This window comes from Simochromis diagramma, unplaced genomic scaffold (genome assembly GCF_900408965.1).
Source record: "Simochromis diagramma unplaced genomic scaffold, fSimDia1.1 OVJJ01000107.1, whole genome shotgun sequence".
NCBI lineage: Eukaryota > Metazoa > Chordata > Actinopteri > Cichliformes > Cichlidae > Simochromis > Simochromis diagramma.
In genome coordinates this window covers 9,508,153-9,536,146 of record NW_024387209.1, presented here as the reverse complement: position 1 = coordinate 9,536,146, position 27,994 = coordinate 9,508,153, and the positions used below count along the sequence as shown (strand labels likewise).

The 27,994-nt window shown below is 42.4% G+C and overlaps 1 protein-coding gene and 1 long non-coding RNA gene across 3 annotated transcripts; one reads left to right on the top strand and one right to left on the bottom strand.

Annotated features, from left to right (window-relative positions):
• Positions 1–142: 142 nt before the first annotated feature.
• gckr (glucokinase (hexokinase 4) regulator) lies at positions 143–19,113 on the bottom strand. 2 transcript variants are annotated; one of them, XM_040051563.1, is made up of 20 exons: positions 18,759–19,112; positions 12,629–12,778; positions 12,475–12,543; positions 12,315–12,383; positions 12,006–12,079; positions 11,825–11,891; positions 11,698–11,751; positions 11,440–11,534; positions 11,235–11,340; positions 10,999–11,117; positions 6,632–6,730; positions 6,226–6,323; positions 6,020–6,096; positions 3,964–4,060; positions 3,782–3,891; positions 2,459–2,542; positions 2,006–2,146; positions 1,585–1,719; positions 833–942; positions 143–526 (listed from the first exon to the last, which is right to left on the bottom strand). In XM_040051563.1, the coding sequence occupies exons 1-20, from the start codon at positions 18,807–18,809 to the stop codon at positions 523–525; spliced, it is 1,809 nt and encodes a 602-aa protein (XP_039907497.1). In that variant the 5' UTR covers positions 18,810–19,112; the 3' UTR covers positions 143–522. The 2 variants fall into 2 exon arrangements, with proteins under 2 accessions (XP_039907497.1, XP_039907498.1); XM_040051564.1 differs by having other exon boundaries at positions 143–942; positions 1,585–1,716; positions 18,759–19,113.
• Positions 19,114–21,234: 2,121 nt separating this feature from the next.
• Positions 21,235–23,995, top strand: LOC120746032. Its single transcript, XR_005698766.1, has 2 exons — positions 21,235–21,636; positions 21,715–23,995. It is a non-coding gene; the product is annotated as an uncharacterized LOC120746032 (long non-coding RNA).
• The last annotated feature ends 3,999 nt before the right edge of the window (positions 23,996–27,994 follow it).

The window sequence follows — 27,994 nt, the reverse complement described above, 5'->3', positions numbered from 1 at the left end:
TGGATATTGTTTGCTAGCAGCGTTGCTGTCTCTTTCTGTTGAAGCCTTATTGTTGCTTTCTTTGTTGAAGTGGTCATTACCACTTTGGGTTGACCTCCCTGATTTCTCATTAAAGCAGCGGTGCTGTCTCCTTTTGTTGTTGCCATTTATATGATTATTGAGGTGTTTGCCTACAATAAAGATCTATTTTATGTTAAATACCTCTGCCTGGCGTTCTTTTCATTCCACCTGGATCTAACTGTTACTGTCCCCCACCCTCATCGCCTAGACTTTTAAGTGGGGACGTAACAGTAAGTAATAAATGGTTTATGAAGTAAAATCACTGTGATTTTATAGGTGGCAAACAGAAATGCTGAGAATTGTGTCCTAACGCTTTCTGATCCAGACCTGATGTGCACTTCATCTTCTTGGGACCTCCTTCTCTCTGGGCTTCGCCGCTGTGTTTGGCTCTCCTCCAGTGGAGTTCCAAAGCTGTTCAACCTCTCTCTCTCAAGATACTCACACATAAACCACGCTAATCCCCTACCTGTGAGTAAGTTGAGCAAAAGAGGGATTGAGATTGACTTACATCACACGGACAGATCCTGCTGAGCCTTTAAACTCCAGAAAACACTTACAGAACATAGAGTGTCAGGCTTTCTAACATAGTTTAGTGAATTTGAGTCAAAAAGGCTCAAACTTTCATTATCTTAGAAAACACACTTTTTTAATTTACTTATTTTATTTCAATCACATTAAATTAAAACAGAAGTATGTTCATTTAAGAGTGAGATAAAAGTGCTCAAATCTGTGTGTTTTGTATGTAAGATTTTAACTTAACGGCCTCAGTTACCACATCCACTGAGCCACGGCTTCCCTAACAATTGGCTGCTGCTTCAAATGTGACTCCGCCTCCACGAGTGACCAACCGGTAAGTAAAATGACCAAAGCCAGAGGGACCACCTAAAAAGAGGGAGGCAACATGATACAGCCGTTTAGTTCCTCTCTCTTCAGTTATTCAGCTCTTTATGTGATGACCCAATCCGTACCAGAAACCAGATTTTTCTTCAACCATGTGGGTCATTCTACATAAAGTAATTTATTCAATTTAATTCACTTTTATTTATATACTGCAAAATCACAACAAAACAACAACAGTGAGACAAACCCCTACTAGCAAGCGCTCAGCGACAGTGGGAAGGAAAAACTCCCTTTTAACAGGAAGAAACTTCCAGCAGAACCAGACACAGGAAAGGGCGGCAATCAGCTGTGACTGGTTGGGGGTGAGGGGAAGAAGACCAAAGTTAACTTCTAAACATGATTCTTTCTATGTCACAAGCATCTTTGGATCAATGGACAATCTGACGACGAGGAAAATCAAGCAAAGAGATGAGGAGTGCCACAGCAGTTGACACACTAATGTGTCAAAATAATATTATTTTAAAAAACGGTTGTTTTTAAATTCTAAAATGTGTTTCAACATATGTTTGTAAAGCTTTTTAAAGCACTTACTTATAACTGAAAGAGGTAATGACAAGAAGAAACCTTTTTTAAAATCGGGTTTCTGGTACGGATCTGTCAGCAACATGCACATCACCTCTTTACCTTGGTGCTGTTTCTGGCAAAGCACGTGTGTGTGGTGATGTCAGAGGATGTCATCTCCAGTGTCAGCATGTCTACTCGGTAGATTGCCTTTAAAAGAGCTTCCTCACATTTTTCCTCTGGACATGCAGAAAGCTTCTGTAAATAGAATGATTAAGCCTTAATTTTACTCTAAGTTCTAGTAAGTTATAGTCTTCTTTGCTGAATGTGCTGCACGTAAACAGAAAGAAAAGTAAGAAGATGGACTTATTTAAAAAAAACAAAAACACTTTGCCCTGTGGGTTCCCATCATGTTGTTTATTGGTTACTAAAAAAAAGGGCATAGTGTGAAAATTGTAGTCAGTAATCATGAAAAGGACGGACCACAAACAGTACACCCTGTAATGCAGTGTTTAAGCTTTGTTAGCATTTTACATCACAGTACCTGGAGTAAACGCGTGGCCCTGCGGTACAGTTTAGTGTTGGTGACCTGCAGGTCAATCATGTGGTTCTGGTATATCTTCCCCTTTAAGACATGAGCTCCAGTGCTCACAGCGTTCAGCACCAGCTTGGTGGACAGCTCCCGCTGCTCACACAGAAAAGTTATTGATTTTCCTTCCCCTGCATTTATAAAAACCACACTGAGAGGAAACATTAAAGAAAATAACCTGCCATCCAAAATAAGATCTACAGAAGCAAGAAAAATTGAGAATCAATAAAGATGACTTTTTTTGACACTCCCTCCTTCCACTGTATTTATCTCTTTATATGGGTGCAAACGTCTCTAAGGAAAGAAGGTGGCAGAAATATAATGGCAGAGCATTTAATATTATATTATTTCTCATGCTTCAGTGAGTTGTTGGGCTAATGTGTGTCAAAGTGTGTGTGTATACTGTACCATATGCTGCAAGGTCCCTGAAACAAGTGCTTCTTGAGGCCAAGTTATCTTTAGTGTAGATAAACACAGTTTTTTGATGTCGTCCTGCAAAGAAAAGATACCCACATTAATACCCAAGTACAGTTGTTATAAAAGGTTGTGAACCTTGATTTTTGTATCAGTTAATGCTAATATGTTATCTGATTTTCATATAAGACACAATTGTAGCCAGACACCATCGGACTACACTATACCCAGACACATTCATGATCACTCATGGTTTAGGCTGGAAGAACTTAGTCAAACGTTTGTATACAATACAAACCCACTAATGTCCCACAGTAAGCTGAACCACGACCAGGCCCTTTTGGTAACCATCAGCTTCTGGCTTAATATTTGATCAGTCTTCCTGGCAGAATTCATAGAGTTCATTTAAATTGGTAGATTTACTACCACAGACCTGACTTTAAACTAATCTTTTTTGTACTGGGAAAGAGAAACTACCAGTTGTAGTCCATCCAAAACATTCCCTCGAGGAACTCCTGAGACATTCAAGGTTAAAGTACAGGTTTGAGATCAAAGATGTACTGAAATTTCATCCAGGTGTTCCTCAGATGTTCCCGAATTGGAAATGGAAAGAAAAGAGAACCTGAACACATAATGCCTCTAGCAATAGCTGTCACTGGCACATCCCAAGTTTGCAACAAAGCACTTCGAGATGTTGTTCCGTTGACAGATGAGAAAGAATTTGTTGTGATACCTCAGGGCATGGAAAACCTGTAATTACTGAGGGAACAACTGATTCAACAGTCTATAAACATATTTTAAAGAGGGCTTTGAGTGCAGCAGTACATAACCTGAAACAAAATGGCTAATGAAATGAAATTCATATTTTTAAATGCCAAAATACTGATGAACTGAAATAGTTTTGTAGGTCTGCTACATAAGCAGAAATAGCTGATGGAGGTTGTTATGCTAAAGAAGGTTTTACAACATCTTGGCTCATGCTAATGTCAAAGCAATGCAGTTAAACCTTGAACAGGTGTTCATACATGCAGTGCGCACAGCAGTGTGCATGTTTGTAAAATCCATCAGTCAGCACTGTGTGTGAAACAAGATTCAAGATTAACGTGTGAACACAGACCTCACTGTAGGCTGAGTGATTGTCAAGTCACTGCCAAAATGAAAAATAGAGCTTATTTTTTAAAATGACAGTTTGGGCTGGACATGTGAATAACAGTGCAGTTTGTGTGTTATTAGTTTAGCTAGATCCTTTCTGTCTCTAACTGTGACTCTATAAAGATCAGACCATAATATTGCAGTTCCAAAACTTCAGACATCTACTTGTTGTAAAGAAGCTGCTGTGTCTCCATCAGCCTGGTGATAAACAGCATGGAGGTTGGGCGTCTTTTCTCTCACTCTGCGGGCCATGTTACCCACTTCAGTGGCATCATCTGTGGAGAGAGGCTGTCAAAACACTTGCTGCTCTGGAAAAAATCCAAGTTACAAACAAAGCGCCGTCTCACCGGAGTCCGTGCAGATTAGCAGCACAGTGTCCTTATCAGTAAGACACGGCAGGATCAGATGTAGGAAGTCCTCATGTGCTATGGAGAACTTGGGGCCCTACAGGAAAGACATAGTTTCAGAGAAAACTATGGTATAGCCAGGACCACTGAAGAAGAAGAAGAAGACTGGTATTAGCATCTCTCTGCCCTGTCACATGTTTATAATGAAAGCAAAGGGCAGCGTGGCCTCAGCACAGAACAGAACGGCAACGATGACAGAAGATGTGGAGCTGAGCTGGAGGTGGGTTGGAAGGTGGCGTGCAGCAATAACAGCTGTGGAAAGCTGTTCACCGAGGCGTGCCATGGTTCAACTGTTTTGGGGGGGTTTGTATTCTTAGTTAATATTTCAGTTTCAGTTTTACTGTTTTTACACTTCAGAGAACTTTGGGGGGTTTTGTTTGTAGAGACTTTGAATCTTTTTTATGATGTATTCTAGTTTTTGGTTCTCTCTGTGTTATCCATGTCTGTCACTGTCATGTCTTAGTATTTATTTGTTCAAGGTTAATCTTTCTCTATTTAAGTCAGTTTGACTTCCTCCCTTTTCCCTCATTTCTGACTTTAACTCTTCCCTGATAGTTTCCACCCTGTGTCCTGTTACCCTAATTAGTGTAATAGGACACGCCTCTCTTTGACGGGGTGTCTACTAATAGTATGTTTCCCACTTTTGTCCATTGTGATATTCTTGTGATTCTTCTGGAAGTTTCTTCCTCTTAAAAGGGACTTTTTCCTTCCCACTGTCGCCAAGTGCTTGTGCAAAGAGGGACATCAGATTGTCGGGTTTTTCTCTGTATTAGTGTAGCATCTTTACCTTACAATATAAACCGCCTTGAGGTGACTGTTTTTGTGATTTGGCCCTTTAAACTGAAATAGAATAAATTGAATTCAACGTTTGTTCTCTTGGACTGCCTCCTTGCCTCCTGTATCTTGGATTTTGGGTCCTTTAATAAGACTTAATGATTCACACAGTTTGCAAAACTGTAGCAGTATGCTGTATCACATTTTCCAGTTGAATGTGTAGAAGGATGTCAGATGATGCAGACTAAGTTTGGCTCTGTTCCTTGCATTCAGATTATTTTGCTAATACACATTTATGACTTGGTGGTGATCTGGTCATAAATGTTAGTAGAAAAACATCTGGAGCCACAAGTTCGGTCTTGTAAGATCCTGGGGATCCGCTGAGGCTGGGATGCTAGGAAATCAAGTGTAAGTCAGAACTAGTCAGAGACAATAACCCCTTGTACTACCCGCCAGCTAAATTTGTGGCAACAGGCACCTCAGCATGCACTTGCTAGCTGTAATGCTTTAATAAATATGTTATTTTTCTCTGTTTTCTACATTAATCTTGCTCATTTTTTTCCATTATTTTTGTCCTACTCCGAGGGGGACACAAAGAAGTGGTTGTATTTTAGTCAGCTAATCTATGTAGAATGAATTCTTTATTTATGTTTCCTAACTGGGGACCTAGATGTGGTTCTCTATTCAACATTCATATTAGCTCATTCATATAATCCCTACCCTGAAACAGGTGAATGCTGGAGCAAACATGTAATTTTATGTCTAAATGACTGATAGAGTGCCCTGTAAGTCCTACCGACACTGATATGAAAATCTAATTAACACCAACAAGCAGTATAATATAAAAAAAACATTAAGGAACATTGAGCAGATACAGCAGTGTGTATTTTACTCTAATCCTGCTCTAGTCTCTGCTCTGCAGAGACAGATGTGTCATTGCAAGGTACACAACAAGACCTGGATGTTAATGTTAACTGGATTTTACAGGATTTCAGACATTATTACTTTGTGTGGCCTTGTTTCAAACCCACAGACATGTTAGAATAGAAATCTCCATGCTTGCAGTCAGCTGGTAGTGGCAGGATTTCTGTAGAAGAAGAATCTGTGCACTTCACTGTGAATTGATTGAGCATTGTGTGAAATGAAAGATTTGATGCAGTAATTACTTAATCGTTTATCTTTTGTCTAAATAGATGCTTTTACATTGTTTTCTTTCACACACCAGTGAAGTTAAGGGACCGTCATTGTTATTCAGCTCTCTGTATCCTCCTCTGATGAAGCCTCGAACGTCTTCATAGTCTGTGCCACACACACACACACACACACACACAGTTTCCATCACTAGTTGCGATGCGAAACAAAAAGAAAAGACATTTTCTTTATGGCAGTGTAGTTTGGCTCCTAATGAGGACATCGCACTGCGCTTACCTGCACCAAATGTGGGGCTACACTCACTGGCATCAATGAGGCCCAGCAAAGCCAGCGAACCCCAGCCCAGGTAATACACGTGCCTGCTGCACCGCAAACTGAAACACAGCCAGAAGCACATCAGACTGAAACTGCTGACCCGACATAAAAAATGTCATGGGGGGAAGTTCAGAAGCTTTCTCTACTCACAGCAAACAGATTTCCAAAGGAAGCTGTGAGTATGGCAACATGTTAAGTATCTGTAGTCATTTTTGCTTCTATGCTTTTTGTGCTGATTCATTAACTAATTCAGTTGTCACCTGCACTAACAGCTAGAACCAGTGTGCTGCTATAAATCAACATACTTCGTTTTCTTTGTCAGTGAGTTTCGAGGCGTCAGTTAAAGGTGTCGGATGAGATGTTCTACCTTTGTCCCGCTGCCTCCACCAGAGTAGTGATGCCGTCAGTCTGAGAGTACGTGACAGCCAGAGTTCTCTCATATGCCTTCATGTGCTGCAGAACACCACTATTGAACAGACACAAAAACAAAGCACAGAGTGCAGATTTTTGTGTCTATCATCATGCCAAACAGATTCTCTTTTCTGTAATGACCTCTAGAGGTCAGCAAAACCCAATAAAATACGCTGTGGTGTCCTCCAATACACATAACAGCTTTTCTGCTTATTCTCAACTTGCTGGTGATGTCAGCTTTAAGGACATTTCAGTAAATTTTCTGTGGGTTATGAGAACATGAGCAGATACTAAATTGATACATGCAACTGACAAGCACACAATGTGAGTTATTGTGAGTAAAGTTGGGTTATGATGGAGACCCAGAAGTAACTGTACATTCTGTCTTTTTATTATTTTATTAAATACATATGAAACTATTTTGGTTTAGCTGTTCTTATATAGTCTTCCAATCAGTATCAATCAATCAAAAATGATCTGATTTACTAAACTGTGACAAAGCTCTTATATGTAATTAAACAAATCTATATATCAAAAGCTCTTCTATATTTCTTTAAGTGTATTTTCCATTTACAAGACGTGACCCTAATAGGGATCATAGATTATAATTGTATCCTCTAACACTTAAACTAACAAATGAAGTCTTTTGGATCCACAGATCGCCCCCTAGTGGGTATTTGAAATGTATACATTTAAGGTATTTTGGCTACATTTTCAGACTCAGACGATGGTGAGCCTGAAGAGACACAAAAGGCTGAATTTACAGCAAAAGCTATCCTTTTATTTAAGCAAGTCAACTAGGCATGTGTCTAAGCCTAATCTACCTACTGGCTTAGTCCACTAGACAGACTAGTGTTTATTTATACCTAGGTGTGTGTTTATGAGTATCCACTAGAGAAGTGTTTCCCAACCACTGTGCCGCAGCACATAGGTGTGGAAGATTATCTGGTTCCACCTGATTACTGCTCTAAGCCAGCGGTCCCCAACCGGTCCAACAATATTTTCACGGACCGGCGTGTCACGGACAAATACAACATAATAAAACCAGTAGCGCTGACAAAAAAATAATAATAATAAGATTTATTCATAACACACAGGAAAAGACTCAGGGAACAAGTTAGCAGTAATAACGAAAACAAAATAACGATAAAAACCTATAAAAACCCCGAAAACCATAAATTTCACACCCGAGTCTCGACTCTCACAGCCTGGTATCAGACGGCCCGGAACCAAACGACTCACGGACCAGTCTCTGCCCGGGGTTTGGGGACTACAGTGGCCCCTAGAGACAAAGCACGTACAAACTCCAAAACACTTGCAAACTCCAAAACACTTGCAAACTCCAAAACACATGCAAATTCCAAAACACAACGGAAGTGCTCCAGGACGCTAGGGGCAGTGTTGAGCTTTTGTTACCTAGTAACTACACAAGCCAGGAAGTACCAATGACCGGATTTGGGCTGTATCCCAATTCAGGGTCTGCAGCCTTAAAGGCCGCATTTTAGGGCCGATTACGGCACAGCGACACGACAAAGGCTGTCCCAATTCAAAGGCTGCTCGAAATGCGGCCCTCAAATGCGTCCTTAATTTCCCTGAATTTTAAGGATGGGCCCAACATATCCCAGATTTCATAGCACGGTGGTGGTGTGGATAATTTTGCTGAAAAAAACGGCGGAAGCGGAGCCGTCAAAGAGTAAACTTTCAGAAGTAAGTACTGAATATTATGTCACTTATTTATGTGCAAATGTTTTTATAATGAAGAACATTAAAACATTACTGTTGGCCACATGTCGGGAAAGTTATGTGACATTAGCAATGTTTGTACTAACTTGGTTTTAAAGCCTTTACTTCAAAATATACGCCGTTCAATAGTTGACTTTAATCTTACAGAGAATGTGATGATTTTATGGATAATTAAAGTCAGTCATATATCCACAAACACAACAAGCTGAAAGTCAGTGATGCTGCTCGGTTTGCAGTCCTGAATATCACGGCACAAGCAGGATTCACTGCACTGTTAATGTTAGCTATGTTATATTGCTGCCTCTGTTCGGTGGTGTCGAGCCAAACGGACTTTAACGTGTGTTTGAACGAGCTGACGGTTCACTCATTAAGCTGAAAGAAAGATGCTTTAATCACAGGAGTCACACATGTGTCCACTGTACCATCTGGGAACTCTTCTTGTTTCGTAATAACACAAACTAAATCCTCCTTCTTTTGTGCTGTTTTGTAGCAGTGTGTACACCTGAGACTGTCACCTGTCTGTCTGTCCTGCACTCTCTCTCTGTTTCTTTCTCTCTGATTGTGGAATAAAAGTATGAACATTCATTTATAAGTTACACTTGTGTTTGAATCCTGCAGCTTATCACACATTTGATTTCCATGTGTGACAACTGCAAGTGTCCAGAGTGAGGACAGACTGAGGGACCCACTGCTGCACATCATCTGTGAGGCTTTGCATCCCTGATGATCCAACAGGACAAACTCAGCAGTGTGTGAGGAAGAGGAGGAGGAAGAGCCAGCAGCAGCTGACAGATGGAGAGAATAGACAGACTGTTCCCTGTTTGTGAAGGACTGCTAGAAAAGGTGATAAGACATATAAATAACTGCAACTTGAATCTGTACTGAGGCTCAGTATTTGGCACAGAGTTCATGTTCACTGCTGTAATAGCTAATAATGATTAATATAATAACTATAATATTGGCCATATTATATTTACATTTCCAAAGTGATATGACTTTAGTCTCATGAACAACATTAGCTAATTGTTATTTACTAACTAATCTTGAAATAACTGTTCAGTACAGAAATGAAGCCCAAAAATCATGTTTTACTGTCCTGTGGTCTCAGCCTCAGATACTTATCAAATCACACAAAGCTCTTGTAGAAACAAACAAACAAATTAACAAAATATGTTCTCCTTCATTTCTGTCAAACAAAGTTGTATGACACGTTTCCAGCGGTTAGTATCATGGTTGCTAGGCAACCTGGGAAGCAAGACTGAGACTAGACCGTCCCATACAGACAAACTTGCCGTTTATTTTGCAAATCGAGCTCAACGCTGCCCCTAGCGTCCTGGAGCACTTCCGTTGTGTTTTGGAATTTGCATGTGTTTTGGAGTTTGCAAGTGTTTTGGAGTTTGCAAGTGTTTTGGATTTTGCAATTGTTTTGGAGTTTGCAAGTGTTTTGGAGTTTGCAAGTGTTTTGGAGTTTGTACGTGCTTTGTCTCTAGGGGCCACCGTAGGGGACCGCTACTCTAAGCGACTGGCGTGAATAATGTGCAGGACAATTACATTCTCCTCCACTAGAGGGCAGTACAACTATCTGTTCTAATTGAATGGGTTGCCAACTGCCAGTAAAACAGAAGAAGATGAAGAAGAAATTACATAATAGTGAGACAATGCAGCGCATAATAGCAATAGATAAATATTTGAAAAGAAAAAGTAGCCAGTCTGACCTGGGTCCTGGAGAAAACTCCGACCCAGATGAAGGCCCTAGCTTGAGTGCTGATCAGAAGAAAGCAAAAAAGGTATACTGGGGACAAACTGAGCCAATTCCGCTATGCCTGGTGTGAGGGGAAAAATTATCAATATGCTTTTTGTGACATTTTTGTTTGGTGGTGCGGTTCTGAAATGCTGCACTAGATGGACTAGGCCTAGTCCAAAATGTATGCTCACTCAAAGCTTATGTTATTTATGTGGTTATTTATGTGGTCTGTGTATTTGATCGAAATCTATTGTTTCATTTAGTAGAATTTCTTTGCAACACAGGAAACTTCCATAAACATAAACTGTCAAACAAATGACACAGACTCAGGAATTTCTAGCGGATGAGAAACACGGCAGTTCATCCCCACGCCCCGAGGCCTAAGGAAGGCTTTAATATGTAACTGGTAATATATGAACCAGTGGCACCGTCATCTAAATCCTCACTTGTAGGCCACTTTGAAGTAGGTATACAATGGTCCCTCGCTTTAACGCGGTTCACTTTTCGCAGCCTCGCTGTCTCGCAGATTTTGCATGCTGCTTTTTGGGGTTTTTTGACAGCACGTTGTGTTCTGCGTCCTGATTGGCTGTAGACCATTGTCAATCAATCTCCTCCGTGCCGTGTCTCCAGTACAGTACAGAATGTGTTCAGCTTGTCAAATTTACATAAATCATTGGTCACTAGCAGTGTGACTCTGAAGTGCTGTACTGTATGTTTGTAAGTTTTCTGTCCCTTTAGCTAATCTTGTGGCACACTTGCAACAGCAACATGCCAAGAGTTAGCATGTTCATGACATTACATGGCATATGACACATGACATATGTCTTCCAGCTTACTTATGTGTGATAGGTGTGTTGGAGGAAGTGGCAGCATGAGCAGCAGAGAAGGCAACTTCCAGGAGAATCTTAGTTGCACTGCCTCCCTTCATCCTGGAGGACCCACTGATGGCTTCGGGCTGAACAGACACACACAGTCACCAGCCAATCATAAACACACCGCTCACTTACTTTTTTGAATATAAATGCACATCAACCGTAATGTGTAGGACATCAAGTTCAAAAGGTACAAGTACCCCAACTGCTGGGTTAATGAGGAAGGCCTTCTGGCTTTTTGCAAGTTCTTGCATCCTTTGTGCCACACTGTGAAACGTGAAGGTGCAGTCTTGTATGGGCTCATCTCTACATACATAAAGACAGTTTGTTTCAAAGACAAAATGGATATTTATTCACAACTTATCACATATCATACATTCATTGCAAATATTTAAAGTCCTGTACCTGGCCTGATGTGCAGGGTTGAAGCCAACCAGCACAGGTGTGTAGACTTCAGGGTGCTGCAAGCAGAAATCCAGCTGCCCTGCCACAAATGGAGCCTATGAGGGCAGAAATCGCACACACAAGAAGTTAAAGAGTTGTGAACGCCAAAGGTTGATCTCGAGTTACCTGCAGATTGAATTGTTTCTCAGGTATGAGCAAGGTAAACCTTATTTGCTATACACTATTCAAACTCTGACCTCAGAGCTGAGGCTGACTTACAGACAGTCCACAGGAAATGCCAATGAACAAGACTCGCTTCTTTCCCTCACACACCTGCAGAGAACAACATGCTGTGGTCAAAATGCTCTCACAAAACACAAGACACACACTCCAGGATGTCCCAGACCTTCTTCAGACTGAGCACGCCCAGTCTGGGGTTGTCTTCGGGAGCCTCTTGAGAGGAAAGCAGAGCTCTGAGGACATGATACCAGAACATGTATGTGTGCATATGTCAGGTTAATTACAGGATTTTAATCAAGCAAAAAAATTGCTGCTGGTTATATTCTGTTTACACAACCCCAACTCACCTGTCTCCTCCTGCAATGATGTATGAATACACTTCACTTTGGTTCAGCTGACTCAGTGCTTTGTTGAAGCCTGACTAACAACACAAACAGACAATAAACACACAATACAGAAAGCATTTTTTTTCCATGAGCAAGAGAGATCTGATCACATAATTTAATTAAGAGCCATTTTCCTCATATTACTGGCAGGGTCTGTTTCGTTCTGCTCTGGCTCACTGTGCACTTGATTTTCCATTATGAACGTTCAAGTAACTGATACGCTTTCCAGAAGCCTGAACAGCGCAGAGAGTATTTCAGGACAACTTTTACCGAGATCAGGAAAGCCAGCCGACCAGAAGTGCCACAACCGCTCATCACAACACAGCTCTCCCGAGGATCCTGTTAAAGACACAGAAGGCACAATAGCCTATGCCCGACTGACCGACGCAAATACAGATCCAAATATTGAGGAAGGAGAAAAAAAAGGCACCTTTATTATGACCGCCACCCTTTTAGCAACCTCCATTAAGGTTTTCACCACTTGGTCACTCAAAAGCCTCTGAAAATGAGATTTAAAGAAAGAAATTCTCAAAAGGAAATTTTGAGAATACATTTTCCCATCATGAAGGCTAGTACTGATATACCTGGTAGGTCGTTCCTGCCTCTTCCTGGAACATCTGGGAATCACAAACTTGTAACATCTTCACAATGCTATAGGCCGAAGCTCGGTCGATGTCACGTGTCAGGGGGTTAGACTTCTCTGAAACAGGAAGTGAAGGCTCATAATCTGCGGACTAAGAAACAACAAATTAGACTGACGACTAACTGACTTCTATCTTTGAAAAGTGAATCCAACGTGAAAAAAATTGCATCGTTTTGAAGGACCACCAAAGCCCGATCGCTGTGACTGACCTCAGGCTTATATAACAATGAGAAAAATGGCCCTCTGCCTTGACCTTCCTGATGAGTTTATGAGTTCAAATCAATCATTTCAGCTCATGGTGTATAAAACATGTTCATTTTATACATGCCGATCAGTCTCAGTGTCACAGTATCCTCATTGACTAAAGACCTGTGATTAATAAGTTGTTAGCAGTTTCACAATCACTTCTGCCTCATGCTGGTCACATCCAGTTTTCAAACAGCAAGATGGCGGCGTTCTCAGCACTAAGCTTCAAAACAGGACTTTTATAACTGTTATAACTTTAAAAAAAGGTGGCCAAGTAGTTAGGTCCATCTTTTATACGGTTTATTGCGTACCTAGAATAAATAGATGGCATGAAGCAAACTACGTTTACCTGAGCTAGCATAAAATGAATGAAGCAAGTAAGATCCAGCAGTCAACTACTTTAGCTAGCATAAAGTAGCTAACATGAAGCAAGGATGAGCCAAATGGGGAAAACGTAAGGTTGGTTACCTTAGCTAGAATAAATACTGTACAGCACAGTGTCAGCACCACGGAAATACACGGATACATCCGTAGACTTGAGACACAATGCATTTTTGGGACTTTCAGGTGTATGGACCAATGTTTTATTTTCTGAACAAACCAGAAATCTTTAATGAGCAGCTAGATTTGTCTCGCATTAACTGGCTGAGTTAATGCCAGTTAATGTGACATCGAAGCAGCTGTAATCCACAGCTGTGCGTGTTCATGGAGCTTGCATTTTCACCTGCTGGACATCACTACCTGACAAGTTTAACTGTCTTCAGAACATTGCAGAGGCCTTATTGACAGTATTTGGCTCTAAATATCTGTGTGAGCAGATTTTCTCTCACATGAGTCCTCAGGTAGCCGTCTGAATGCTAGACACTTGGGAGACCTGGGTCTCTGAGTGGGAGACCAGAGATCACATAACATGTGTGTCTCTGTATTAACAAACATGCCATATTGGCTTAGTTTATTTTTCTTATCATTGTTGTGAGGAGACCATAAATAGCATTTGTATTTTCTGTTGTACAGTTCATTTGCTGTTATGGATAAAAAGTGTCTTTTTTTGTTTCAAAATAGCTGATAACTATTCGCTGATAGCTGCCAACATCTGCAAACAAATATAATTCTATAAAGTGGTTCTATAGTGTGTAACTTTTCATATAGAGCATTATTAAATTTATTGCTAATGCAATCATATGGCACACTGACCTCTGAGGAAATTTTAAATGGCACTCGCCATCAGAAAGGTTGCCTACCCCTGATATAGCACCTTTCAAGATAAAATCACAAAGTGCTTTACAAAGGCAGAAAACAGACATTAAAATCTCAAACAAAACAAAAATCAACCAAAAGCAAGTTTAAACAGATACGTTTTTAACTGCTTTTTAAAAGACATGACTGAGTCCACAGATCTCAAACTCAAAGGGAGCGAGTTCCAGAGTCTGGGAGCCACTGATACAAACGCTCTGTCACCTTTTGTTTTTAACCTTGTATGCTGGACAACCAGCAACCCCTGGTCACAAGACCTCAGGGACCTGCTGGGGTGATAAGGAAGAAGAAGATCACTTATGTAAGTTGGAGCTACACCATGCAGGGCCCTATAGGTCATGATTATGATCTTAAAATGGACCCTGAACTTGACAGAGAGCCAATGCAGCTGAATCAGCAGGGGAGTGGCATGGGAGTATTTGTGATGCTTTATCAGAAGCCTAGCAGCAGCATTTTGAACACCCTGCAGTCGTTCCAGGGAGGCATTGCTTAAGCAAGTAAACAAGGAATTACAATAGTCTAAGCGAGATGAAACAAAAACATGAATAATCATTTCCAATTCGGAACGTGACACAATGGGACTCAGCTTAGCGATATTTCTTAAACGGTAAAAACAAGAGCGAACCAAAGATTTAACGTGTGTGTCCAGTGTCAGAGCTGGATCAAATGTAACACCAAGGTTCCTAAAGGAGGATTTAATATAAGAAGCAAGAGGGCCTAGATTTTTAACCACGAGGGGAACAAATTTCTCAGGAGCAAAGACAATGACAATGACAATGACAGTTTTATCAGCATTTAGTTGAAGGTAATTACCAGCCATCCACTCTCTAACGGAATCTAAGCAGGACTGCAAGATTTGGAGCTTAGAAACATCAGGTGGGTTACTGACCTGGTAGCCTGGCTGCCCCTGGGTGGGTCCGGGATGGGCGTGAGGTTCTGGGGGCGCTCCGTCTCTGGGCTGGGGCCCGGGCCGGGCCTCGGGGGCTTGGGTCCTGGTTGGTGTGTTGCCGGGGTTGTGGGCGGGTGGGTGCATGGGGGCCCGGCCCTGGAGCAGGGTGCCGCCGGTGCATCGAGCCACCTGGGGGGCTCTTCAACTGGTGGGGAAGATTGTCACATCTTGCAGGAGCTTTCCTCTCCTCAGGGGCTCTCTCTGCAGGAGGGGGAGATACAGGAGAGGTGGAGGAAGATCTCAGCCTGGGTGTTTATGTAGTCTGGAAGATGAGTGGATGGTGGGGTGGGTGCAGTTTTCTCTGTGGTGGGGTTGGGTGGACTGTCCCGGGCTCTGTGGGGCCGGGAGGCGCTGCTGCGCTGGGCCCCGGTCTGGATGGGCCTGGGCCCCCTTTCCCTGGCGGGTCGCGGAGTATGGGGGTGCCTACTGGGGTCAGCGGGGTAGCTGGCCCCAGGGAGGGGTCACTTGCCCCTCCCTTCCTTCCCTCCCCATCTCCAGCTGCCTCCCTCTTCCCGCTCCACCACAACCACCCACACATGCAGGACCTTGGAGTAGGGGTATGTCACCAGGGTGCAGAGGAGGCTACCCCCCCCTGTCCCCTTCTGGCTGCCTCTGCCTCAATTTTATCCCACAACTTAGACATTCACATTACTCACACTCTCATTACACATACATATAGGATCTTGGGGGTGGGCACGATACACGGAATCCAAAGTACCATCAGGGTGTACACCCCACCCCTGGCGTCGTTGCCCACCTCTCAATGTTAAATACACGTAGACATTGAGGGCTATCAGGAGGGACCATGCGCTTACCTGCTGCTCTCTGGCAGGTAGCTCCATGCCCTCCTGGGTTTTAAATGCACCTTAGAACACACATGCATCAACACTACAATGAGCGGGTGGAGGGAGGTTTGGAGTCTTCTCTCACCCCCATTCTCTGCGACCTGCTGGAGCGGGGGGGCTAGGAGGAGAAGTTGGCCGTCCGACTGCGGTCTGGAGTGTGGGGCCTCCCTGCTGCTGCGGAGTCGGAGCGGTCTGCCTCCCCCCACCGCAGGGAAAAGGGTAACACCACCTGGGTCTGGGTGCAGTTCCCCCCTCCAGGGGCAAGGGTACCTAGACCCGGTTTGTAGAGTACGCTTGGGGAGTGTGATCGTGTGTACAGCGTCTCTTCATGTCTGTCTCCACGTTGGTTGAGTGTGGAGTAAGTGCATATGAGAGCATGAGGGTGGGAATGGATGTTTGTATATGTGTGTGCCTGTATTTCTGTGTCTATATGTCAGGTTGGGTGTCAGGCGCCACCTCTCTGGGGACATCTTAGGCCCTCCAAGGTTTGGAGGCCTATCTCCCCCCACCACCACTTCCCCTGCCAGTGGCGGACTCCCTCAGACATCGGCGCGTTGGTGGTTCTTTGTGTCCGGGGGTGGGCGTCCAGGTACACACCGGCTCACTCCTTGGCGGCCGCTTATCGGGGCCTCTCGGCCTGGGGCTCGGTCACTCAGGCACAGCTGGCTGTCGGCGGAGCTCACGGGCGCGTCACTGCAACTCCCCCTGGCTTCTGCTCCGCGGCTGCTGAGTGAGCCCTCATCTGGGACTCTCCTCAGCTCTTTCTGGGACAGTGGCGCGGCTGCCCCTCTGTTGGTCTTCCTTGGTCTCTTGTGTTCTGGGGGCCTCTGGATGTCTGGAGTTTTGATCTCCTCCATACCTGCTTCATGCCCTGGAGGACGGGGCTGTGGCCCCCCCACACCCTCTAGCAGATCATTACATGAAGGAACCTTTTTTTAAAAAAAAACAAGCGCGTCCATGCTCACAGGTGTACACACAGGTGATCACACCCACAAACTACACCCTTTTTGGCTCCTACCTCAAAGCACACTGTGTTCTGTTGATCTTATGTGCTGCACAATAATGTTTAATATTTAGTATTTACTGTCATATTCCCATATATCATTGTGATGTTGTTTATTCTATTACTCTTGTTCTCTTCTGCTTGTTTTCTTTTTCTTTCTCAGCAGGTGATCCAGGTGATTGATATATGCATTTTTTTTCTGCTCATTCTGTTGGTTTTTGTCTTTTGCCCTTCTCCCCCGTCCCTCTTCTCAGCTGTTTCTCTTTCCCTCTTTCTTTCTCCCCTTCTTTCCCCCAGTCAAGTCTGTCCCGTATTCAGTAAGTGAAAATAAAATAAACAATAAAAGGTGAATCAAATGGACCATTACGGCAAGGCTGGGATGGTCAATTTGGTAAAGTAAATCCGTTGGGCATCTTTCTTTGCCTTTAGACAACAATTCTGATGGCAAAAGAGCCAAACGGGACAGGCAAAAAAAAAAAAAAAGAAAAAAAAAAAAGAAAAAAGAAACATCAGGTGGCCTAAAAGAGATATATAGCTGAATATCATCTGCATAACAATTATATGAAATATCAGAGAAAGAGCTAAGAAGTTGCAGAAGAGGGAGTAAATACAACAAAAACAATAACGGTCCCAAGACAGAGCCCTGAGGCACCCCATAGGCAAGGGAGCTGACGGAGGATCTGAACTTAGAGGTAGCCACAGAGAAAGATCGATTTGACAAATAGGATTTAAACCATTCCAATGTGGTACCCGATACACCCACCCAGTGGTTTAATCTATCTAACAAAATAAGATGATCAACAGCGTCAAAAGCAGAGGTCAGATCCAGCAACATCAAAACAGTGCACTTTCCAGCATCACAATTCATCAAAATATCATTAGACACTCTAAGAAGTGCAGTTTCGGTAGACTGAGCCTTACGAAAGCCAGATTGAAATTTATCAAGAATGTTATGTTCATCTAGAACAACTGTGAGTTGCTTGGCCACAACCCTGTTGTCTGATATTGAAATTTGTTTGATGATCTGAACTAAGTGTAACAAATATGGACACAAAAAGAAAAACTTTTTTACAGCACTGCATAAAGAAATGAGATGTGGATCACGATTATAGTTGCCAACTGTCCCGTTTTAGCCGGAACATCGCGTATAATGAGCAAAATTGGTTCGTATTCTCGTTCTAATGTCCCATATATTGACCTTACGAATATCAAATCTGATTTGACTGCAATTGTATCAGACGAGTGTTTTATAGTGTTTGTGCCCAGTTAGCGACGGTCCCTGACGAACAAAATATATGAGGAGTAATGCGTGATTCGTAAAATTACGACTCCGTTTGGTCTCCGTAGCATAGAAACCTGGCTAATTGATGCCTGTATTTGCAGTATTTGATTTGAATATTTTTTTTATTTTTTTCTTGTTTGTGATTTCTGTCATCATTTACTGCATTTTTCTTTATTGGTTTAGATGAGGTATTGATTAAACCGAATGCCAAAGTTTTACTGTATTTTTACTGTAAGAATATGAACACGCAGTGCATATTTACACTATGCCCAGCTGGCTGTGCACGCCAGAGTCTCCATTATTTGATAGTTTAAAAGTTAGCAACCCTAATCAAGACTTTTGCACAATAATGTATCAAACCAAATCCTGTCTGTAGCTATAAAATATTTACCACTATATTTACTGTCAAAAGCGGTGTTAACCTTCTCATCTAACTCTTTGCAGGAAAAGAAATCACTTCCCTAAATAGTCCGCCGATTTCTATAAACTTACTTCCCATTGACGTAAAGTGGAAACACCATAAGTCCAGTCTAATCCTGCCATTGTCCACTTTATCTGGCAAAAATGGTCGCTGGTAACGATTTGCAGAGAAAACAGAAACTGCGAGCGAAAGGGGGGAAGTGGGCGGGACCCGATTTAACTTTGCTCAACTTCCAGGCCGGCAACTGAAAAGTGACAACGAATGAGAATGAAGAATGCCGTTGATTGACACATGACCTGGTAGTAAATATAATAGAGGGTCACCCAGGCAACAGCAGCTTGGAAAGTCCGCCGTCAGCTTCAAAACGATGCGTGAGGAACGAATCGCTTCGTGCGTGGAGGCAGCTACAGTCCTAACAAACGCTCCAGCCTGTCTATTTGTTTACAGCATCTCAGAATAAAAACCACAAAGGGCACCGCTCTGTCTGTAGTAGCAAAGTTCACCTACTTGACCTTTGAGACCGGGAAAAGGGAAACACACACACACAATCACCACTATGAGCACCTGTGTGTTTATCTGGCAAATGTCATTCCTGAAAATAAAGTGTAGCCGTCTCTCTTTAACGGAACCAACGATCAAACATTTCCGATCCCTGGTTTTAAATCATGCTGCCACAGTAGCAGTTAACATGGAGATCAAACTGAAAGCTCAGCATTAGAAAGTCTTTGATCTCAGCTCCGAGAGTGCTGGCGCAGTTTAAATGAGAACCTCTTCTTCCATCATTATCCAACATGCTTTTCAACCCTACAACGTACCAAAAGACCCAACTGATTCTCAGCAGTGTGAAAATATTTACACCACAGCAGATTGTGGAGTCTAATATATTTCATCACTCCTCCAAACTCCCACCAGTCTCTCGTGGCTGCCGGCTAATTGCTGTCAGCGACACTGCAGAGAGGACATTTTTCACATCATGTTCCATCAACAAAGAAAAGACTAATGTTATTTCTCCTCGCACTTCATAAATCGTGTCGCCTCTTTTCTCTCTCTCTCCCACATGAAATGAATTTGAATTTTCAGTGAAGGCCTGTGACTTGGTAGTGATGCATTTGTACTTCTCATTAATGGCTCACACTGTTTATTAAAGATACCAGACATCTGAAGCACAGTTTGACTCAATCAAATATGACTCAGTCCAACACCAGAGCTGTGCGTGGGACTCTGTGGGAAGTCACAACCAGGACATGTCTCCACCATAGTTTGTTGGCTGCACCAACTCAGGATATTGAGGGGTAAAACCACAACTACAAACAGCAGAGCTCAGCTGTTCAAAGGAAAAACAGGATTACGTGATTTGATACAATCAGGTAATTTAATCTAGTTATCTCGATCAATCCTCCAGTTTCTGTTGTTTAAATAATTTAAATCGGATAAGGATTACTTTGATCCAAAATATTAGGAGTACTCTGATCCCAGCAGAGGGCTGGATTCAGACTGGATTGCAAAGGAAACGTGAAATAAAAACTCAAAATGTTCTCAGCAAACGGTGTAAAAATAGTGATGCAATTCTCTTAACTCTGACTTTCTACACTGCTCAAAAACTTACACTTCGAAAATACATCAGCTCTAAATGGGAAAAAATCATGCTGGATATCTATGCCGCTGTGAACTGTGTAATAGAATGAAAGATGCCACATTGTTTGATGAAAAGTATCAAACTACAGGGCATTCAAAGATACTAAAAAAATCAAAGTGAAAAAATGATGCAGCAGGTTAGTCCATTTTTAGGAATTTCATTGCAGCAACTTAAAATGTTAATCAGTAGTTTGTATGGCCCCCACATGCTTGTATGCCTGCCTGACAACACTGGGGCATTCTCCTAATAACACGGCGAATTGTGTCCTGAGGGATCTCCTCGCAGATCTGGATCCACTGAGCTCTTGGACAGTCTTTGGTGAAACCTGGCTGTGTCAGATGTACCAAAACATGTGTCTCAGAGGTGTTCTGTTGGATTTAGGTCAGATGAGCATTAAGAACAGTCAATGGTATCAATTCCTTCATTCTCCATAAACTGCCTGCATATTCGTGCCACATGAGAGCTGGCTTTGCTGAACATCAGGAGGAACTCAGGACCCCCTTCACCAGTGTAGGGTTTGACAATTGGTCCAAGCATTTTTATACCTATTATACCTAATGGCTCTCAGGGTGTCGTAGCTTAGCTTGTAAAGGTCTGTGTGTCTCTCCATGGATATGCCTCCCCAGACCATTACTGACCTACTACCATCATGCTGAACAATGTTACAAGCAGCATCTCAACAGCTTCTCCAGACCGTGTCACATCAGTCACAAGTGCTCAGGATGAACTTTAACTCATGTGTGAAAAGCACAGGGCACCAATTTCAATTCAGTTTATTTATACAGCACCAAATCACAACAACAGTTGCCTCAAGGCGTTTTATATTATAAGGTAGACCCTACAATTGTCGTGGTCTGGGTGAGTGCTGGGTTTTTTTCACTGAGTCACAGTTCCACCCCTGGGAGGAGTCGCTGCGTTCCTGCATGTCTCCACACCTGCTGGCAATTGAGCTGCCAGTACTTAAGACCAGTGCTCATCACTCCTCTTCACCAAGTCTTCAGCTAACTGCAGTTAGTGCTGGTCACCATAGTGGGTCACTGAAAGAGATTTTGTTTGTAAGAGGATTATATCCAACCTGTGCTTTTTTTCTTCCATCAGCTATCCTGTTGTCTGCCACCTCCATCTCCTGGCAATACACGCTTTCATCCTGAAGCTGGTTTGTACTTGGCAGCTCTTTGCGTCACAACACCTCTTGGATTCACCCACCTGCCTGCCCTCCTGTCACAGTACTCAATCGGACCACCATCTCCTGGAGACCAAAACTGCTCACTCGGACCACTCACCCCTTCCTTGCCATTCCTCCACCTGCCAGAGTAAGAATGTTTCTTTATGGTTCATACTCACCAGGATTTACAGACTCGGTCACTAAAACTTGTCTCCTCTCATTCTAGTGTTCAGAGCCTCCAGGTCATGTTTCCTGAAGGCCAACAAAGATACCCAACTCATTTACTTTACCGGGCAAAGTAAATCCAACCTGCCGTGACTGTTTGGGGACAATCTGCTAATTCTGGTATTCTGTGGCAAATGTCAGTCATCCTCCATGGTGCTGGGCAGCGACCAGGGTCCACTAGAGGACATTGAGCCGTTAGGCCACCTTCATGAAGTCTGTTTATGATTGTTTGGTCAGAGACATTTACACCAGTGACCTGCTGGAGGTCATTTTGTAGCTCTAACAGTGCTCATCCTGTCCCTCCTTCACAAAGGAGCAAATATCGGTCCTGTTGTTGGGTTAAGTACCTTCTCTGGTCCTGTCCAGCTCTCCTGGAGGAACTGTCTGTCTCCTTGAATCTCCAACATGCTCTCGAGACTGTGCTGGGAGAAACGGCAACCCTTCTGGCAATGGCATGTATTGATGTGCAATCCTGGAGGAATTGGACTGCGTGTGCAACTTCTGTAGGATCCAGGTATCGCCTCATGCTACCAGTAGGGACACTGACCCTATCAAAATGCAAAACTAGTGAAAGAAAAAAAAATAGTCAGAAAAAACGAGAGAGAAAATGTCAGTGGTCTCCAGCTGCAAAACCATTCCTGTTTTAGAGGTCGTCTCATTGTTATCCCTCTAGTGCCCCTGTGGTTCATTTCATTAACATCAAAGCAACTGAAACTGATTAACAACCCCCACTGCTCCCTAAATAACCAGTTCAATATCCCAGAAGTTTAACTAGCTTGATGCTATACTCTGACTAAAAAGGGTTCCTTTAACATTTTTAAGCAAGCTCTTTAGAACTTTAGGAGTTTTTATTCATTGCTATCATAAAGAAATTAAATATACAATGAACTGTGAGCATTGTGGTAAGGTCGAAACATGCAAGTTTTACAGTACATGCTTTCTGAGGTTCTGATCCCTGATGATTAATGAATGTAAAAGTCTCTTAAGAAATTAACTAGTTTTGAATTTAGCTAGGAGTGAAGACTTCTTCTCTGGAGAGAAGAATAATCTGGGTTTGATGGTTGTCAGAACGGTATCTGTCTTACTGCAGTGCGCCAAGTGTAAAGTTTAATGGAGGGGATATAATGGTGATGGACTGTTTTGCTTTCAGGAGTTGGGCTCAGCGCCTTAGTTCCAGTGAAAGGAACTCTTAATGCTTCAGCATACCAACACATTTTGGACAATTTCATGATCCCAATTTTGTCGGAAAAGTTTGACTCCCTTCCTGTTGAAGCACAACCGAAAACAGCACACAAAGCAAGGTCCAGAAAGACATGGATGAGTGAGTTTGGTGTGGAAGAACTTGGCTGGCCTGCACAGAGTCCTGACCTCAACCCAACAGAAAACATTGGGGGGGAGTTGGTTTAGGGCCCGGATGGCTTGGGGATAGAAGGTCCTCTTTGGTCTCTCTTCTACCGGATTGCGGAAGTTGGAACAGTTTGTTGCCAGGATGGGACTGGTCCTTCAGTATCTGCGCTGCTCTAGTCCGGCAAATCCTGGTGTAGGTGTCCTGAAGCGGTGTCAGACTTGAACACAGGCTGGTATGTGGTTGCCTGCTCACCAACTGAGCTAAACTGGCACCAGAGTCAGGCCTTCCTGACCTCTTAAATGTACTTCTGAACGACTGGTCAATGGTTCCCATAAACACTGACTTAAGCCTTCTCAGAAGGCTTGAAGCTGTTATAACTGCAAAGGGGGAGTGACATCATATTAAACCCTGTGGATTAAGAATGGTATGGATAATTTGGAAAAGGCAATTCTTAGAAGTCTTGACTAGACTCATTTTAAGTCCTGTGTCTTTAGGATTTCCCTCTCTTAAACCCTATTTACTTTCACTGTCCAACTTCCAGATGCGTGCCAAAGAGCAGCCATTGCAACTCATTGTGTGATCACTTACTAGCTGTACTTCCTGGTGTGCTGTGCCTAGCAGATGACTTTAAGAAGGAAGCCATGAGCTCGTCACAAAAAAAACAAAAACATAATGTAGAGCAGTCTAAACTACAAACATTTACCATTTTAAACTTTGACCATATTTTTGTTTGAACATCTAACAGTGTGAGGTACTTTTGGCTGTTATTTCCCAAGAGGTCACCACAGCAGAGGAATCCACATGTTTGATTTTGCACAGATTTAATGGTGCTGTCCTCCCATTTTCCCAGGCTTGGGACCACCATCGGGAGTATACCAGGTTGTGACCAATAATGCTAGGGTTGTTTCCAAGACTAAAAACTGGATTTCTTTCGTGTGAATGGCGTAGTGTAAACAACTACACCACAGAGCCATCTAAGCATCAGACAGTGTAGCATTATAAATATGCTAAAAAAATGTCCTGCTTCAGTCCTTGTTCAAGACTCTCATCCTTTTGTAGGGTGGCTGTAGTTCAGGTGGTAGAGCAGGTCATCTACTGATCGAAAGGTTGGTGGTTCGATTCCTGGCTTCCCCTAGTCTGCATGCCAAATATCCTTGGGCAAGACGCTCTCCGATGCATCGGAGTATGAATGTGTGAATGTTGGCTTAAAAAAAAAAAAAAGCACTTAGACAAATGTGCTTGGGTGAATGCACAAGTTGTATAAAGCACTTTGAGTGCTCAGAAGAGTAGGAAAGCGCTAGATAAGCGCCAGTCCATTTACCATTTTTGCTTTTACTCTTGGATATTCCTATTAATATTAAATTAAATAACCACAGCAAACTTGTGGGATGTGGCAGAGGTCACATTACAAACAGGGTTGGGAGAACAGGAAGTTAATGAGGAGCCACCAGTTCATTTTTCCCTTGGGCCACCCTATCAGGTTAAAAAATATAGATTTGTTCTGCTGAATATTTCTGTGAATAGTAGACGTTCAATTTGGTTGCCAGATAGATAATTTACTTCTCAGATAAACACTCTTAAAGGAACAGGGAAGTGTCAGAGGCTTTATTTCACACACTTAAACTAAAACTAACTCAATTTTAATTTGTAGGAACCCAAGGATCAGTGGTCAGTCAGAGCTGACTCTTTAATTAACCTAACTGATAATGATCTTTCCCCACAGAGCTGGAAACAGATGGTGAAGGAGACAGAAATGCACAGGACACTATTACATTTCTTATTCTTGCAGGACAAAAACAGCCTTCTAGTCTATCCAGGTCTCTCTTTACTGTCTTGAATTGGCACAAATCTAACATGCCACTTAAACTGTAAATGTCTGCATTTGTGTCTGTGGTGGCCTAGTAGAGAAGCAGCTGTGCTGCATTTTTCACAAACTGAACACAGCGTCCCCACTGAATGAATCAGCAGCAGACTCGTTGACCAGCTGATAACGGTGTCTGAATTTGTACATCCTACAGTCTGAGGAAATCAAGCACAACGTGTCTTGTTCTCTTCTTGCCTCAGCTGCTGAGTACAGTCAATTTCCTTCTATGTCTGCTCATATTGTCTCTCAGCAACTACAGGATGTTTACTCTGGCTTTCAAAACTGACATGTTTTCGAACCTGTTCACAGAAGCACCTCGTAAATAGTAAATTCACCTGAGCTAACCCCTGCATTCAAAACAGAGGGGTTAGCTCAAGGTCAGTGTGCACTGTCTGACTGTAGTAGGCAGCGATTCACTGCCCACTGACCTTGACAGCAAACCATAAAAGGCCCTTCGATTTTGAAGAAGCTGTAGGATCTCCTTCTCATCATACTTATTCCCAGTATGGTTCTTAATTCTTGACAAATCATCCACCCCGGAGGAGCAAGAAAGCCATCAACATGTAAGTGGCTCTTCATATTATCAACCATAAAACCCTGGAAGAGAAAATTGTTCGTGTGGAGGGGAAAACATGTTGTTTCTTGGAGCTCTGCTGTAATTTCTTGTGTGACATTGTCACCAAGTCAAACACAAACCAGTGTCGGGTACTGTAGAACCTCCCTGAATTATAATGCAACGTTCTTTATTTAAAATACTTTTTATGGATGTCTCCTCTAACTTTGGCTTTTTTTTTTTTTTTTTTTCTTCAAGTTCAATTAGGAGCCAATGGAATGAAAGCAAGATGCAGTTTTGTAATTTAAAAAAGAAAAATCAGTTTCAAACTGCTTCTGTAAGGCAAACAGAACAAATATGAAGTGATCAGCTATGGCTGTAGATTTACATCCACAAAAGGTGTGTCTCTATTAGATGTGCTTTTTTTTTTTTTTTTTTTTTTATAAAGAGTCCTACACAAAATAAACCTTTACTTTATTCTTCACTATAGTACAAAGACAATTATGATGCTTTTTAAACTTTTTTTTTTTTTTTTTTTTTTCTAACTTTTTTATTATTATTGTACGGTCCTTACAATATAAAACACCTTAAGGTGACTGCTGTTGTGATTTGGTGCTATATAAATAAAACTGAATTGAATTTACACACTGACACCTCGAGTTATTGTTGGTTTCGCTTTAATCAGAGACTTTATTTGCTTCTGTACACATGTCAGAAGGTTTTTGAGCAAGACTCTGAATTCCAAGAACCAAAAACATTACAGATTCTGCAAAATGAATGTTCAGGATGGATAGGAGGGATAAAGAGATGCTTACCCGTGAATTTATCTGTAATAATAACCTTGTCCTAAAATAGATAAAACAGAAACAAGACACAAATTTGTTTGGCTGATGACTTCTGCTCAGGCTCAGCAGTGAGATCGAGCTACAAAATTATGGTGCGATGGCATGTGCTCCTGTTGGAACCACAAATCTTTAAACTTTTTGTTGTTTAACAAAAAAGCATTTTTGTGGGCCTGGGTACTGGGACCTGGTTCAGCAGAAGAGGGGCCTGTGAACTGAAGACTCTGCCTCCCATTCGACTTTTAAATATCCTGGGAACTACAAGTAAACCTCTCAGTCTGAGAGCAAAGTTGGATGATATGGTGCTATGAGGTCCTCAAGACAAGATGGGGTCTGATTATTCAAGACCTTGTCTGTCAAGAGAAGGAATTTCAGTTCAATCTTTTCATTGACTCAACAGGGAATCAATGAAGAGAAGCTAATGTGGGAGAAATATGCTTTCTCTTTTTGTCCCACTTAACTAAAGATGCTGTCTTTCAAATCAATTTCATCTGATGGTTCTTCTTTTATATTTCCACTTGGATATGCCATGAGTCAAAAAACATGTAATGGGATGTAAACCTGAAAATAACTCTGTAGATGTTAAGAGGTAAAGTGATATCTTGAATGCAGAACATTTATGTAAATTGAGTCGATATGCATAGCTACAGAGCAGGATTGCCACTGGATCTGAACACAGTTTACCACCACTGTAGGATTCTATTTAGAGGCTGAAAGTTGTTAGCATCCTCCCCGGTAATCCTCCCTACTGTGCTTACATCTTCAGCAGTGTGATCTCTATCTAGAGCCAAATGACAACCCACTTTGGATGCATTTTTTTTCCACCGGTCTGTGCACTGTAAGCACAGACCGGTGGAAACTCTCAGTGCTCACCACTGCAATCAAGCGCACGTCTCTTGCTGTTAGATTTGTAATCAACTTCATTTTCCGACTCAGCTTTTCCTCTAAGCTGCACAAATCACTGTCCTGTACGCTGAATGGAATGAGCTGAATTGTCTAATTACATCTATATCTCATCTAGCCCCCTCCGCAGTCACAGCCACATTAAACTTCCTATTTGTGTCCTCATGATTCCCATCAGCTCAGAACAAGGCCACTGTTTTGATCTTCTGAAGTTCACTGCTGATGTAACTACCGCTTCCTCTCCTTTGTCTCGAGCAAATCATCGGCACGCGTTTGATCTCAAGTCTTCTGGCATCTTTGCAAATTCATTGGGATAAATATTGTATAGGAGGCTGCAGATGCAACCTCAGCTGATTCTCTGCCCTTTTCCAAAAGACCGGGTGGAATTACCCTCGAGTCCAGGTGTTACGACCTGTATGACTAAATACCTCGAGTGTTGCTGTCACTCACTCACTCCTATTGCTCACATGCAAATGGCTTTACAACCATCTCCCTGTCCTTCAGCCAGCCACGGTTGTCATGACAACAGAGCGGCTAATCTCCAGTGGACAGAGAGAGAGAAAGAAAGTGCATGAGCTCGCACAGAAACGTGCTTCTGGGGACGCGGAAAAGGCGTGCGAGTGTGATGAAGAGATGCAGTGCACGCTTGCTTACGTCTGTGTGTGTGTGTGTGTGAGAGAGAGAGAGATTGTGTGAGCTTTTTTTTAAAAATAATAATGGAATATGATTGGAAAAAAACACACGTTCTCCATCCCACTGAGAATTCCTAAA